The sequence below is a fragment of the Silurus aristotelis genome (genome assembly GCF_946808225.1).
Source record: "Silurus aristotelis genome assembly, chromosome: 13".
Classification (NCBI taxonomy): domain Eukaryota; kingdom Metazoa; phylum Chordata; class Actinopteri; order Siluriformes; family Siluridae; genus Silurus; species Silurus aristotelis.
Window position 1 is genome coordinate 19,450,033 of NC_139586.1, and position 16,377 is coordinate 19,466,409.

A 16,377-nucleotide genomic window follows, 5' to 3' on the forward strand; every position below is an offset into this window, starting at 1 on the left:
GGGACATTCCAGATGCACGCGACCCCGCAATGTCATGGCGTCCTCTTATTTTATTTCCAACCCATTTCCGACAAACGTCCATCTACTCAAATATCATTGGTTATTCTAGATAGAGTGCCGCTAAATTCCTGCTACTAGCCAATCAGAATCTGAATACTGGCGCGTTCTAGCTAATCATAAGCACGAAGGCGGGGTTTATCGGAAAACGGGTAGGGAAAAACTAAAGCGTTTTGTCAGTAGTAGCTAGTTTTGAGATCGTCAATAAATGCCATGAAATGTATAAAATGTCAAAAATAAATTTTGCAGCTTTCTTAAGAGTGGCATGTCGGCAGCTTTTTGAGCCGTTGAATTCATCCGGAACAACGACGTAAGTTTGTTCTTGTTTGGCTAACCGGCATCAGATAAGCTGCATGTGTTTTTGATAGTTGGATAATGTGCATGTGTAAGCCAGTGAAGAAACATGTAGTAGTGAAAATTACTTGAATGTAGAATATTATTTTACTTTAGTTAATAAAACTGTAAAATTATTATTTAAATGTCCATGTTATCATTGTGAACTCACAGCATATTCTACAGTATAATTTGCATATCTATATATCATTTGAATATACAGTGTAGCTAATTATACAATGTATATATCTTATATTATAAGGTGTATATACAATGACCAGGCATTACATTATGAGCGGTGAAGTGAATAACACTGATTATCTCTTCATCATGGCACCTGTTAGTTGGGGGAATATATTAGACAGCAAGTGAATATTGTTCCTCAAAGTTGACGTGTTAGAAGCAGGAGAAATGGGCAAGTGCAAGTCAAGTCAAGTTTATTTGTATAGCGCTTTTCACAACAGACATTGTCTCAAAGCAGCTTTACAGAAATCAACAGTGAAGGTGAGTGGTGTGTGTTTATCCCTGATGAGCAGCCGTGGCGACTGTGGCAAGGAAAAGCTCCCTTAGATGTAATGAGGAAGAAACCTTGAGAGGAACCAGACTCAAAAGGGGAACCCATCCTTATTTGGGTGACATCAAGAGTTTGATCATAAATCTTTCAACAATACAGAACACTGGGGAGTGAGAACTAACATGAGCACTGGAGTATAAGATTATAAGTAAATGTTCTTTCAACAGTCTTTGGTATAAAAGTAGGAGCTACTGAGCACTACATCAACACTTGTGATCATCACAGATCCAGCATAAGATTCTCCATGCCAGAGCCTTTAAACACTTCAGGAGGTCCAATGTCAAGATTTGAGTGAGTTTGATGGCTGACAAATTGTGGCTGCTAGACGACAGGGTCAGAACATCTTCAAATCTGCAGCTCTTGTGGGATAATCCGGTTCTGCAGTGGTCAGTATCTATCAAAAGTGCTCCAAGGAAGGAACAGTGGTGAACACGGCAACAGGGTCATGGGCGGCCGAGGATCATTGATGCACATGGGGAGCGAAGGCTGTACCAATTGGTTCGATCCAACAGATGAGTTTCTGTAGCGCTAATTGCTGAAAAAGTTAATGCTGTTTATGCTCAATGGGTCAGGAATGTTTTGGCAGCAAAAGGGGGGCCGACACTATTAGGCAGGTGGTCATAATGTTATGCTTGATCGGTGATCATAAAGTTATGCCTGGTTGGTGTGTAATTATATAATTGTGCCTTACATACCCCTTTCTTAAATTACATTTTCTTTAAATGTCCTTTTTCTCTTGTAGTTAATGTTATGTAGATTAATTCATAGTGTACTTGCTTCAGCAAGTAGCACATGCATGGTGAACATGTACTAGATATCACCAGATGATTTTGCATATTTATTAAAGTGTCTAGGTTTTGCCTTATCAAAAGATTTTATATAAAGAAGGAAGATTTTTCTTGAAGACAGGAACACTGGAACACCTATAACCCAGACCCCATTTTGAGGTTGAATGAGCACAAACTTCAACAGCCATGCTCTAAAATCTAGTGAAAAAAAACTTTCCTGGAGAAATGGTGGTTATTTTAACAGAAAGCGAGAATCTGTAGTGGGACACTCAAAAAGGACAATCGGGTGTGACGGCCAGGTGTCCAACAAACCTCTGGCTGTATCGCACATAAGCACAAATAATGCTGATTAGTGTCCAGATGTCCAAAAAATGTACACCAGTATTAATTGCCTGCCTTTTTGTAACGCAGAGGAGGAAATGTCCTGCGTACACTATACACAAGTTCTGTCCGTTTACAAGAAGTTGAAGCTCAACCACAAGAGCCCGTGTCCAGCACAACTGCTCCAAAAAGCTCCAAAGAGTTCAGGTAAGCCATCAAACCAAGGCAGAGTTTTTCTTCTTTGGCTGCTACTGCCGGTGACCCTGGTGACACCATTTTAGAAATAACAAATAGTGGAATGGCTCGAAGGATCCAAAAGCTTTTCTGGGGATATAAAATAGGCTAGAAGAAGGGGGGGATTGCACATGAACAATTATACGCAATACTAAATTTTGCAAATCTTCTTTTCAGTTTCTTTGGTTGCTAACTTATTTTAGCAACATTTGATGCAAGTTTGACAATTTTTTACTTACAGACTGCATGGAATATGTAGAGAAATTAAAGAAAAAATTTGCGAACATTTATTGAAAGAGCATGTTTAATTTAAATAATACTGTACAATATTTTTTTCCTGCATCCCTAACTAATTACAGTTCTATACTATTTATTCTCTCTCTCTCTCTCTCTCTCTCTCTCTCTCTCTCTCTCTCTCTCTCTCTCTCTCTCTCTCTCTCTCTTCTTTCCTTCTCTCTCTCCCCTACACACAGTCTTTATCCTCCCTTTCCTGGCCAGGACAGTGGTTTAAGATGGGGAGGCAAAACATTTGAAGAATTACCAATAGTTCATATCAAAGCCACCTATAACAAGTAAGTTACTGCATTTAATACAAACAGCATTAAAATAAGCGCTGTGATGTTTGAAGACGATGTGAAGTAAAAATTAGATATTTTTGTCCAACAGTGAGACATGCAGTAATTCTTTGGCTGGGAATAATGTAATATATCCGTCATTGTTTTATAAAGCCTCGATTGATGATGAAGAATTTGATCTTTCAGAGCTACAGGATGTACGATCTGTGTTGCCCGCTTGTCATGGAAATGCTCATTCAAGCTTCCTAAAGAACATTTAGTTTTTTGTGTTATCAACATATTTAGATGAAATTCATGGTTGTGTGCCAAATCACATAATGTATATTGAGTAGCATTGCTGAACCAGTAGCATTTTGTTTTATGCAATGTTGCATAATATGCCTTTATGTTTTTAAATAAGTTATAAGTACAGCATATGTTTGGCGCTCAGTTTAATAATAACTGGCTGTAAGTGGTGAATGCAGATCATCTGACTATGCAGGGTGAGAAGGTAATCTTTTTTTTTACATTTTAGGACGAAATGTGAGAAAACTGTGTGTAAACCTGTTGATTGTGGGATTGAGGACACAAGCATTAAAATCGAGCTCATAACCAGAAGTGTTTAAAAAGTTTAAAATCCAACGCTGTCAAAAAAGCTCCTTGAGCAAGACCCCAAATTACTTTGGGTGAAAACATCTGCTGAATTAACAAATATAAATCTAGAACGTGAATGTAGGTCCCCTGATGGTCTAATGGTTAGGATGTGGCGCTTTCACCGCTGCGGCCCGGGTTCGATACCCGGTCAGGGAACCAACCCCAGCCACTCTTGGAGCCGGTCCCAAGCCCGGATAAATGGGGAGGGTTGCGCTAGGAAGGGCATCCAGCATAAAAACATGTGCCAAATAAAACATGCGGATGATCTGCTGTGGCGACCCCTGATGGTAGAAGCCAAAAGAAAGAAATCTAGAAAGTGTATGATAGATTCTAAAAAATCAAAAACCTGAAGCCTGTAAGAGGACCTCTGATCAGATTCTCAATCTTTACTGCAGCACTCACATCCAGGTGACAGACAACGAGGGTCAGTCGATGGTCAGAACCTCATGTGGGACAGAGGGATTTCGTAACATAAAGAAGTCCACCCCCATCGCTGCCCAGACCACCGGCATCTCAGCTGCTGCGGTAAGATGTTTTCAGCCAATATTAAATCAAATGCAAGATCTCACGCAGGTCAGAGATCTTGTCAGGCTGATGAAGACGAGTGGAAACAGCTATTGCCCCAGTAGATTGATCCTGCAATGAAAAATTTATGCAGAAATAAAAAAATAAAATAAAAAAAATGAGCAATATCATCAGTATGGAATAGTAAATCAGCAGTATACACCGTGCCAATGACAATCAACAGGGCACAAACTTTTATTTAATTGTAACCTAAATCAACATTTGCTGTAAATTCACTGATAATACACATAAGTGCATGTATATTTAAATATGAAGTAATGTAATACCCCTTTCGCTGAAATGATTAAAAAGAACAGCAGATGAAGACGTTTGTGAGTTTGTGTAAATGTCTACTTGCTTATATTTAGCCGGGTTTGTTTGGTTTTATTGAATTAATTAGAAGGTTCTTCAAAAGAAGCTCAATATACAACCAGGAAAATGTTGCAGTTAATTCCCAAAAAGGATTTAAAAAAAAAAAAAAAAAAACATTATTTATGACGTCAGTGGCTTTAAATATGTATGCTGTCCACTGGATGGCACCACTGTTCCTTTTACTAATGTATCGAGGTCATGTGCTTTTTATAGTTTCAATAAAATAAAATAAAAAAACACACACGCATTTTATTTGAATTACTTGTTTATAGTTAGTTATTGGTCAAGAACTGCAATAGAATCCCAGAAGATGCATAATATTAAATCAAGGAGTATATATTGATTAATGTACAGCATGACAGGCACTATCTTCTTTGCACTATGCAAAGGGGAAAAAAAAAAAAAAAGAGTAAAGGTCAGGGTAAAGGGTGGGGGAGAGTCTAAACGAGATGAAAGAAAATGAGAGGTTGGAAAAGGGTGGGAAGGAAATGGGAAGAGGGAGAATAGAGAAAAGTAAAATATGAGAAATATTAGATAGAAATGGGTAAAAGAAATTCTGTGAAATAAGCAGGTAGGAAGAGAGAAAAAAAACTAAGTGAGAAAGAGAAAGAAGGTGGGTGAATAATGAAGAGGAGAGAATGGGTGAGAGAAGGGGTCCTACAGTGAGCTGTGTGTGAGTGTAAAGCAGAGCTGCTGATTGGTCAGACTTGGAGCTCATGTGGACATCACGCGTGGCAGCTGGAGTTCAAACGGACTGTTATTCAGTTCATTAATTTCAAAGGGAAACTCTCAAACTTTGTGTGTGTATGTGAATATGAAAATAACAATAATAATAATATATATATATATATATATATATATATATATATATATATATATATATATATATATATATATATATATATATTTTTTTTTTTTTTTTTTTTTTTTTATTGTTATTTTCATATTCACATACAAATATATATATAATTATTATTTTATATATATATATATATATATATGTATATATATATATATATATATATATGTATATATATATATATATCAAATTTTAATTACTTTTTCTATTTTTGCTGGAAATGTTTGGAATGAGCAATTGATATTTTAATATAAAGCCTGGCCTGAATATAAGTATTAAAAGCATCAGGAATAAAAGAGAAATTAATGTATTTTTCTATTGTGCTGCAAAAAGAACTAGTTTATTAAACATGAGTCTTTTGTTTGTTCATTTTGCAGGACATTTTTTAAAAAGTACTTCGTTCCTCTTCCATAATTTAAGGTTCAAGAATGAATCAATTTTGATAAAAAAAAATAAATTTTGAATTTTTAACAGTTCTGTGCCTTTGCTTTTAAAGTATTTGACAGACGCTCTAATCCAGTGCAGTGTATCTCATTTATACAACTGAGCAGTTGAGTGTTCAGGGCCTTGCTCAAGAGCCCAGCAGTAGCAGCTTTTTGGTGTTGGGATTTGAACTCACCCTCTGAACATAAGACTCCACCATGGAGCTACCAATTTCACCACATTCTTCACATTAAGTGCGATTTATTCTACTGTGCACCCCCTTAAATAACAGCCCACAAAAATTGCCTGGCAATGTGAAATCTAGCTGAATGGTTTACCTAGGTTGGAGTGGAAGATCTTTAGTGGCCTGCTATAGAGCTCTGTCACATGTTTTTCTTTTATTACATTTATGGGACTCATCTGCCTTGCAAGTCATTGAGAAAGTATGTTGATAAATACACAATAATATATTAATTGAGTATATGAATATAAATCAGTATTGTCAAAGCCAGTGTCGGTCAACACGTTTTGACCAATCAGAACTGAGAACCAAACAGTTTTGTGGTATAAATAACAATTACCCGACAATATCGTGCACAGCAAAGGCATTGGACTTTCTGATTAAGGCTCATTTTCCTTTTTTGCCCCCTTGTGAGAGGATGTGCTTCTCCATCTGTTATTGCCAGGTATAATTTTCTTTAGACAGAAATATCTCCGACAACTTTTTCAAACGCTCATGTTTTTCTTTTGTCGAGACATTTCTTGTACATTGAGTTTATTCACTCATAAACCAGACAATTAGGCCGATGGACAGAAATATAGTTGTTTTATATATCCCTCACCTTCGAAACCACCTCAGCGGTGTGATCATAATTTCATCAACGTCTGTGGTGGGGGAGTTAATGAGAGCCCCACACTGCAGCTCCACAGATAATAACTGCATGACTTTATTCTTACAGCCCTTCATTTACTGTGCAGACACAAGCAGCATTGTCTAAATCAGTCTTTTTTTCCCCCAAGCCCTCACAACACACCCCCCATGGTTTTGTTTTGCTCCTGTCATTTATTAGCCTTTAATAGAACAAGTGCCTTACTTTGTGATTGTTTCCTTGCAACAGAAGGCACAGGTGAAGGGGGTGACGTTTGTGCGCGTCGTAGTCAAAGGACTCGGTCCAGGTCGCTTGGTGAGTATTGCTAGTTTTGTGCTTTTGTGATGTGTACTGTATGTCCAGGTTAAACGTGTGTACGCACTTTTCACATAACTCAATAAATATAGCATCGTATACCAGACCATGGTAAAAGCTTACAGCAATTGTTTAAAAAAAAAATCATAATTATTCGCCACTGTAACTTCGTAACTAGCATTCCCATATGTGAATCCTTTTAACAATATGGGTGATGGCTTGAAGCATTCAAGAGGGTTGGGCATTGTTTGTTGTGGTAGTTATATGAATACATTCTGTCTTCCAAAGTAGCCTAGGTAACGTGATCATAAAAAAAAATCAAATCAACAACTATTTACAGTGTGATAATTTGCTGACCTGAGCACACAAAGCAGTATAAGTGAGCCTGGTCATGCAAAATGCGCCGTGCATTACGTGTGCACACAAGTATTTATCTAGTCGTGGAGCTTTGCAGAGAATCTGTCGAGCGTGAGCAGTTCAGTGATGCGAGCACTGAGGTGCGTGTGCCTAATTATCCTTTGTTCATGAGAGTGTATACTTTGCGTGCGAAGTTTTAAAAAGTAATTTAAGTAAGTATTTTAGTATTTTGACAATTTATTTTTTTAAATAGTTGAGTGAAAATTTTTTATTCAGCATGCTCGTTTGTGGGTTTTTTTTTTCTTTTTTTTTTTTCTTTTTTTTTTACTTCACTGTTACTGCTTCTATATGTGTGAACACTATGAAAATGGCAGTGCCATTAACAAGTGGGGGAAAAATTATAATCTTCAAGGGCCTGGAAATTTGAGCAACTAATGGACATACCCATTCTTAAGCAAATATGTTGAGCTGCAGTGTGAGAGAACATTCAGCTGTAAAGTTCAAGTTGTAAAGAATAAAGAATAAATATAGCTTATGTAATTTTGCAATTTTTCTCTATTTGGACTATTCGGACATGCTGTAGATTACTTTTTTTGGAAAGACACCAGAATATGAATTGAGTGTCGAAAAATAAATAGAACTGTCTATATATCTAACTTTAGCTTATATAACAAAAAACAATTGGATTTTTAAGGGGCTGAATCCAGGTGTAGAAATAAGCATCATACTGTCTAGCACACCAGTATGGTAGCAGTTGCTTGAGAATTGAAGGCCACAGTGAGTGAAAACTGGTTTCATTTGGTGTGTAGAGAAAGAAAAGAAACCATGCAGCATTCATAGCAACACATCAGATTTTGACATAGCTTGTGCATCGGCTGTGGTCTTGGAAATGTAAGGAGAGCTCTTTAGCAGTTGCATTCTTTACCTGAGTGGCAGAGATTTGTGAAAAGGTCGGGGTACGAGGTGTTTTGGGTTAAAAAAGGAATGATTAAGTGGAGAGATTGGAGAAGAAAGCAGCTAAATGTACATTATTTTATGTTCGCTTCGCAAATATTTAAACAATACTGCTCTCACTGGATCTGCAAAACGAGAATGATGCTTTAAAGACTCAAAGAAACCAGACTTCATAAAAAAAGTACTTGTGTTTTTATTGAATGAACCCTTTAGAAGCGTTTAGAAATTATTCATGTTCTTACGGCTCAGTCCAGTGCTGTTTTTATCAGTCAGGTGTGTTTTGCTGCGGTTGGCATTCACAGTGTGCATAAGTCAGTACTAACCACGAGCACATTTCTGTCTCTGCTGTTGATGTCCAACATCAGATAATGTTTGCGTATTTTGCTGCCCGTAACTCATTTCCATTAAAACGACTTTTTCAAAAACCTGCCAATTGCGAGGTCAAAAACATCATTATAATCGGAATAAATTCATTGCATAAAAAGTGGTAACAGGTTTTCAGAGCTGACTGTCCAAAGTGAAAGGATCCACCGAGGAAGGAAAGTTGGAATAATCCACTGGTTGACCTCAGTAATTAATCTTGTAAAGCTGAAGTCCTCAATTAGATTTGACCTGAGACAAATAATAATGTATTTTAAATGAGTACCAACAGTCAATTGAAGGTTAATACATTGTAGTTATTTATTTTTATTTTATAAAAAAATAATGCTCTCTGTGCTATAATCACATTATAGAAAAATGTATGGTGGTGTAAAAATGCATTGGTTTTTACACATCTTCTTGAGTAAGATTAAAAATATAATCCAAAAAGAAGCCACCAATGCTCAAAGCTGTTTTACAGAAAAATTTAGAACTGAGATCTGCATTAAACTATGATCAGCTTCTTCTTTTCACCAATTACCCCTCACTATTATTCTTTATACCATGCTGTTTTTTTAAGCATTGTATCTTCATATATCTGTATGTTCAGGATTCTTATTAGTGTAATAGAAGGAATAGTTTGTATGAATTATATGGAGTCATGGTACCACTTCACACTTACACTTTACAAAGCTATATCAGACACTTATTCTTCTATTATGGATCTGTTTTTTTTGTGTTTTTTTTTTTTTGCTGCCAGTGTTGCTACTATACATATTTTGCTGCTACACTACAAAACAGTTTACAGGCTATGTTCAGTATATTCATTGTTTTGTGTGTTATATTGACCAGAACTCATCTTAGTCTTGTTTATAGCACTTTATTTAGTCCCGCTACATAAAATGCTGTTCTGAGTTGCACCATTGTTCTGGAAAAATAACACTGACCATTTATACCAGCTATTGAGAGGAATGACAATCATTGAAGCCATCAGATGAACTGCCTACCTTTTGGAAGTGGGTCAAGGTCAGAGCAAGGGCAAATATTTGAAATAGTGTTTATTTAATTTTTTATTCTTTTCTCCTCCTACAATAACTTATATTAAGGGTTTTTAAACAAGTAGGATAAGATGTGGTCACCCCTTGTTACAATTATTTTTTTTTAATTTAATTATTATTATTATGATTTTTTTTTTTAAATCATCTTCCTAAATGTCAGTATAATAGCAAGATGGCAATAGTCAGTTCCAGTTTAATAGCTGTAGTTTTCAACAGTTGTAGTAGTTTTAACAATTGGAGAGAATGATAATTAAATTTGGCGCTTGTTTTTTTTTTTCTTATCATCATATGTCTATTCTTATATTTGTATTGAATTTACAATGTATTTTATTATTATTATTATTATTATTATTATTATTATTAAATTATTTTGTGTTTTTTTTTTTTTTTTTTTTTTTTTTATAAAATGTAACCACTATTAATAGAGGATGATGCTTAATTATTCAGTATCTAAGTGGTAGAGAAAAAACCCTTTAAAAGGTAATCCAATGCATCAGGAACTGAGCTGGTGCACTGCCAAATGGAAACATTTAATAAATCACAGCACCCAGAAACGTACGGATGAATTAGGATGATGGGGAAACTGAAGGTTTAAGGCAGACGGGGGGAAAAAAGTGAGTCCCCCTGATCCAAAGCTACCACCATCTGTGAACCATTGCTTGGGCATGTGTAGCTGCCAGTGGAGTTGGCTTGTGACAGTGACAGCAGGGTGAATTCTGTAGTGTATGGAAAAAAGCTTGTCTGCTCATGTAACAGGACTGCGATCCAAAAAGAGTTCCTGAAAAGGAACCAAAAGTGTGCATCACTGAGTAATGACGAATGTCATTACATCCTTCTACATACTGTAGATGCTCATTTTGGTTTCGATTTTTTTCATTTTGGCTTTAAATGAGTTGACTCTGTTGACATTTTAATTCATGTATCTAAAGATGTTTGTACATTGGTTGGGTTTTCAGCTGTTTAAAAATATTTGGGATGCATTAAATGCAGTGAGTGTGGGTTTTTGTTGGTGGCAATAGTGAAAAGATTTAACTGAAGATTAAGTGGTCTGGATGTCGAATGAGAAATTAGCATGATACAAAGGCACCTATTAGAGACAGGGTACTTATTATTGACATGTTTCTTGTGCTGACTGCTGTTTTCTGAGAATCAATTGGGGAAAAAAACAATTTAAGAATTTAATAAAAAATAATTCTTATTAAGCTCTTAAAAATCCACTGGCGATCGATGTGATAACTATACTAAGGTGTGACATAATAGAAGTATAATACTCCTGGTTAGCTAAAAAATTTTGTTATTTATGGGTCAGGGGTTCTGAATAAACCGTATGGCCACCACATGGCAATTAGTCCCAGGGGGGCAGAGCTTTTTTTCTGAAACTGCTGTAACTCGGGACTGGTTTGTGAAACTTGAAATGGGATTTTTATCGCAAGATTCTGAGCAGGTCTGCAATTTTTGGTCTGTGGACACCAATTGGAGGTGAACTATTGGTTTTAAATCTTTTTCACAGTAAATCTGCCTGAACATTTTCATTTCTGATTAGGAAAATCATCAAAATGCGAAATGAAAAAGTAACAAATAGAAAGAAAAAATTTAAAAGTATAAAATCAAGCTAATTAGAATGCAAGTAAATTCATTAAATTAGTGAAACTGCCATTTGAATTGATAAATTTGATTAAAACGGTGCAGATTTAATAAAATATGAGCTGTGATCATCATTTATCACCACTTTCATTTCATCAGCGTTTAGCATTCAAACTACAAAACCAGAAGTCGCACAGAAGGAAGGAAGTAATCTTTGATTTTGGAAAAAGAAAGGTGTTCATTGAATTATGACTCGATCATCATTTATCATTTGAGTTATTTTTTCATTATTTTATCCTATAAGTATCTGCCCCCTTTGTTAATCGATTTCCTCTGGTGATTTTGTTCTTACTTTGTTTATCAGTTGACCCTGGAGAATAATTTTTATATTCAGCAACATTGATGGTTCAACATCCAAGTCATACAATTATACAAAATGTTACTATTTAAAATAGTGTATAGATAAAAAAAAAAAAAAAAGTTTTAAAAGCATTAAACAATAAACAAGACAGAAGAAAATGATTATAGCATTGATGATATAAAATTAAACTGTTTTAATGAACATTTTAAAAATTGTTTTAATTCTGTGCCATGCATCCAGCCTAAAAGTTAGGGGTAGTTTTGACAAACATGATTTAACAAAGGGTTAAAATAATGAAGACAATGTTTTATACAATTTATACACTTATTCAGTCAAATTATTCTGATTTATCAAAATCAAATTGCACTCAAATGGCTGACTCAAACAATCAAATGGTTGTCTCCCCCTCCCTGTTCTCCCCTTGCATTTTGTTCATATTCATTTTTACTTTACATTTTAATCAACTAATCTTTGTTACTTTCACCCCCTTCTAAAATACAACTATAGTTTTAATATTGACACAGTTTGAGAGTAGGCTGAAATTGTCTAGAAAATTGCTTGGTGTAAAGACGGTTAAAGAAAATAGAACAAGCAGAATTGGTGATCAAGTAACTTTAGTGTATTTTGAATCATAAAAAACCTTGTGCAGTTATTGACAGTTGAATATTGTATGATTATACTTGCAAAAAAGAGACACACTTACTCAATTGTACCAGTTTCTCAATTCAACGTTTTGAAGCGTATACCCGATGCTAACGCTGTTCATCTAATATGTTCTATCAACCAAAATCTTGTTTTGTCTGCCATAATCTGTCCATGACATCAGTGCCTGTCTCTCTTTCTCTCCATTTTTTTTTTTTTTTTTTTTTTTTTAACCCTTGTGCCCTGTAAGGCAAAGCGGCTTTTTTATGAATGCTAATTTTCCAATAAATAATATGAGCCTGACCGTCGACCTGATTGCCCACAGCAGGTTCCCTGGCTGTCGAGTGTAAGCTGGGGGGGTGGACATTAAGGCAGGGCGAAAATATAATGAGCTCCTTCAGAGCCGCAGGCAACCACAGGCTTTTAAGACCTCCATGCCTCCCTTTTTTCACCCCAGAATATTCAAGAAGCAGCTAGAATCGTAATGTATTAAAGCTAATGTTAGCCTGGACATACCAGTGTGGGGCCTATGGTAATGGCTAATGTGTAGTCGAACCTTAGGGGGGTTTGGATAGTGTGTTGATAGTTATCTGGTAGGTAAAATGTAAAAAAGATGATGCTTGAGATCAACCAGTGTACGACCATAGTTTCATTCATCTTCAGAAATTGTTTTGCCAAAGTTAGGGTTGGGAACAAAGGTGTAAGGCACCATTTACACACTGGGCCAATTTAGAGTCGCCAATCCACAGGGAAGGTTTTTGGTTTGTTGGAGGGAACGCATACGGACATGGTGAGGACATGCAAAGCACAGGACAGAGAGTAACTGGAGCTCAGGATTAAGCCAGAGACCCTGTAGCAACTTTAACTAATGCACCAACATGCCAGCCACAAGAGAAAGTGTATGTCATGTGTACACTCATTACACTCCCTAAGTGTATCTCTGAGTAGCATTAGCTTACCTAATCAAGAGCTAATATATGATGATAATTTCTGATCAGGCAGTGGTGGTTCTACTGTTAATGTTATGGCTATTAACTAAAATACTGCGAATTTCATCCCTAGTGCCAGAAAATTGCTACTGTTGACCCCAAATCCTGTTCAGTCCAGTGTATTTAAGCAGACATTTTTCTTTTACTTTCTATTTGTGTGTGTAGCAGCCAGAGGCTTTTCAATGCCCTTTATCACCATAAAACAGATTTAAGGGCAAACGTTTTTTAATCATATTCATTTAGTTGCAACCTTTTTTTCTTTTTTTTTCCCCTGTAAGAACATTTTTCACTTATTAAAATTTGAAACACTGTGTATCATCTTACCATCTCTTGCTGGTTTACATTTTTAAAAATGACAGTTTGTGTAAAGTTGAGTGTTATCTTTTCTTGTTTTGAACCTTGTTTTTATGCATGACTTACTACTGGGTTAATTCAATAATAACCATAACAGCATTGATTCTAGTTAATGATAATGTCATGTGATTCACCCTTATACATCACAGACCCCTGGGGGTTCTTGGTGCCCGTATTTATAACAATGCACGTAACGGCCTTTGGGAACATTTTTCCTCTTTCTGTGATTCTAATGTAATTCTGCATTCAAAGAGAAATAATAGTGTTATGTTATTGTAATCCTGCTTTCAACAAAAGGGGTTTTCAAAGGTTTAATTTTCTCTGATGTCTGATTCAATTGGTGTTTAAAAGTGTGTTATGACACTTTTGTTTTGTTTATTTTTTATTGAATGGGAAATTTTCTATTAATTGGGGTAAATCCTATATGAAAATGTTTATAGGTTTGATACTTTTTATGTGAATAAAGCTGTTACCTTTCATTTTTTTATGTGATTAACATAAAAATATTTTGATTGGTTCAAATTTACAGGTATATTGTGGAAAAATTCAACTTTCTAATGTTTGCCCCATCCAAGTTCTTTGAGCAAATTTGTTACTGTTGCCCGAAAAGCAACAGTACAGATTTTTTAAAGATTTATTTTTGGGGTTTATTTTTTTTGTTTATTGTTAATTTCTACAGTTGCGCTAACAGTATATTGATGGTACAAATGATCTGAAATTGGTTTAGGAAATGTATTACTAAACTATTTCACAATAAACAAAAAACATTTATATTACAAATAGTTGGCTTACTTTCAGACTGGATCCTTTTTTAGTTGCTGTGCAACAATATCAATCAATCATTAAAATTTTTGTTACATACATACAGGGTACGACATGCAGTGAAATGCTTTTTACGACGGTCCAGCATGAGGGAATAGGATTAGGAGAAAAATAAACCAAGAAAAAGACGGCAGATAAATAAACTATAAACAATATAAAATATATATAGATATATATGAGAAAAACTGTCTATACATGGTATGCTTATGACAGTAAACAGTAAAAGTTTAAGGTGGTTAATGTGATTGTCCTTAAAGTGTCCGTGTGCGGTATGGTTTGGTATAAAGTATAAAGTGCACTGTGCTGTGCAAGTCCAGAGTCAATACAAAGTAAATTAGGGGAAAAATAACTAGTTACTAATGTATTTGTTCACCAAATCTGTCCAAGCTGATTACAAGAAACTGTTTTAATATTATTAAATATTAATAATAGTTGCTCTACAGTGAATTGGGTCACGTGTCTCAGAAGTTATGTGCATTCTCAATTACTGCATTTCGTAGGTAATGTGAGTAGGAGGGTAAAGACATAACTTCAAAAAATGCTGAACTAAAAAAAATCACAAAAATGTATCTAATATTCAACTAATTTGGGTTGTGATAATAGATAAAGTATCATTTTGTGTATTGTGTTATTTGTGATGTGGTTAAATCTTAAGTGGTTAAATCTTTTCTGCTTCTGTGTTCAGTCTGCTATTAAAGGGTTAACCATGGGAGGACTGGAGATTGTGTCCATCACTGACAACACTCCGGTTCCACACAATGGCTGTCGGCCTCGTAAAGCTCGGAGGATGTAAACCCTAGTAATCCAGTCCGTCTGTGCCGAAAGCATCAACAGCTGAGCCTGCAGTCTAAGTGGAGGAGCTGAACACATTGCTCATTTCCTTTGCACAGTATGACGTATCACACTTCATGTAACTATTTGGGGTGTTTCGGTAGATTTTTTGTGGCTTCTTTGTGTCTTTTTTATGTATTAAACCAATGGAATTAAAGAGTTAAAAAAAAATTTGTCTTCCCTTTTACAGTGTCGCATATCTTCAGCAGCTGGTATTTTGTGCATGATAAAGACAGTCATCACTGCCATATGAAGGTGCTAGTTATAGAAAATGGGTGAAAGGCACCTTTTGATGCTCGTTCAGTTCGAACAATGGTACCCATCAGTATAATGCACACTTAAGAATGTCAGTTTTATTTATTTATTTAATATTTTTTTTTGCCATCACTACTATTAGATATGTCAGATCCGCCTCTCAAGTCCATTTTTCCAGTTCTGAGTGAGAGGCACAGTACAGAATAGCTCTCTATAAATAAATGGACTGTTGTAAGGTTATTGCCCTTTCCTAGTGTTACATCAGGTGCTTCGTTGCCATAGCGACAGCAATTAGCAAAGACTCGGGCGGGCGGTTGAATACGAGCCTGTCCCTCGTACCCATGGCAACCAAGGTCAGACCCGCAACACACATCTGCTTTTCATTGCTAACCCGCTTTCAGCGTGCACTAAAGCTAGAGGGTTAAGGGAGCATTAGGCTGTGTGGGAGGCCATTTCCAAAATGTTGTGGCACAGCGAGGCTTATGGCTTTTATTTAGACCTCGATTAAAGCGGTAATTAGAAAACAAAGTGGTATTCTTACCATCATTGAAGGAAGAGTCTTAAGCACATACAGCCATCTTCAAATTATTAGCATTCTTAGGAAGGTAAGAACCAATTGCCAGTGACCTAATGAACCACTTAACCGATTCACTGTTGTTACAGACACTGTTGTTGATGTTTAACCTGTTGAATTCAATCTGCGATATTTTGGCTAAAGTTCATTGTACCCTGATCGTAAAAACAAGACAACCGCTAATTGCATTGATTGTCGGATTTTCTTTGTCTTTCAGAGGCTTTATTTAGGGCCTTTAGGGTTTTATAATACAGGTCGATATTATTTCACTTACATACTTCTGTAATCCTTAAATTAAGTATGATTATAGCAGAGCAAC

General features: G+C 35.7%; 1 protein-coding gene across 1 annotated transcript; it reads left to right on the forward strand.

Moving 5' to 3' along the window:
- Positions 1-180: 180 nt before the first annotated feature.
- mrps11 (mitochondrial ribosomal protein S11) lies at positions 181-15,400 on the forward strand. The gene is made up of 6 exons (XM_083559462.1): positions 181-367; positions 2,164-2,280; positions 2,781-2,879; positions 3,911-4,040; positions 6,852-6,917; positions 15,084-15,400. The coding sequence occupies exons 1-6, from the start codon at positions 276-278 to the stop codon at positions 15,189-15,191; spliced, it is 612 nt and encodes a 203-aa protein (XP_083415588.1). The 5' UTR covers positions 181-275; the 3' UTR covers positions 15,192-15,400.
- Positions 15,401-16,377: the final 977 nt, after the last annotated feature.

Coding starts and splice junctions, on each gene's coding strand:
- mrps11 (XM_083559462.1), top strand. CDS start 276: ATGTATAAAATGTCAAAAATAAATTTTGCAGCTTTCTTAAGAGTGGCA. Junction 368..2,163: donor AATTCATCCGGAACAACGAC/GTAAGTTTGTTC, acceptor TTTGTAACGCAG/AGGAGGAAATGTCCTGCGTA. Junction 2,880..3,910: donor ATCAAAGCCACCTATAACAA/GTAAGTTACTGC, acceptor TCTTTACTGCAG/CACTCACATCCAGGTGACAG.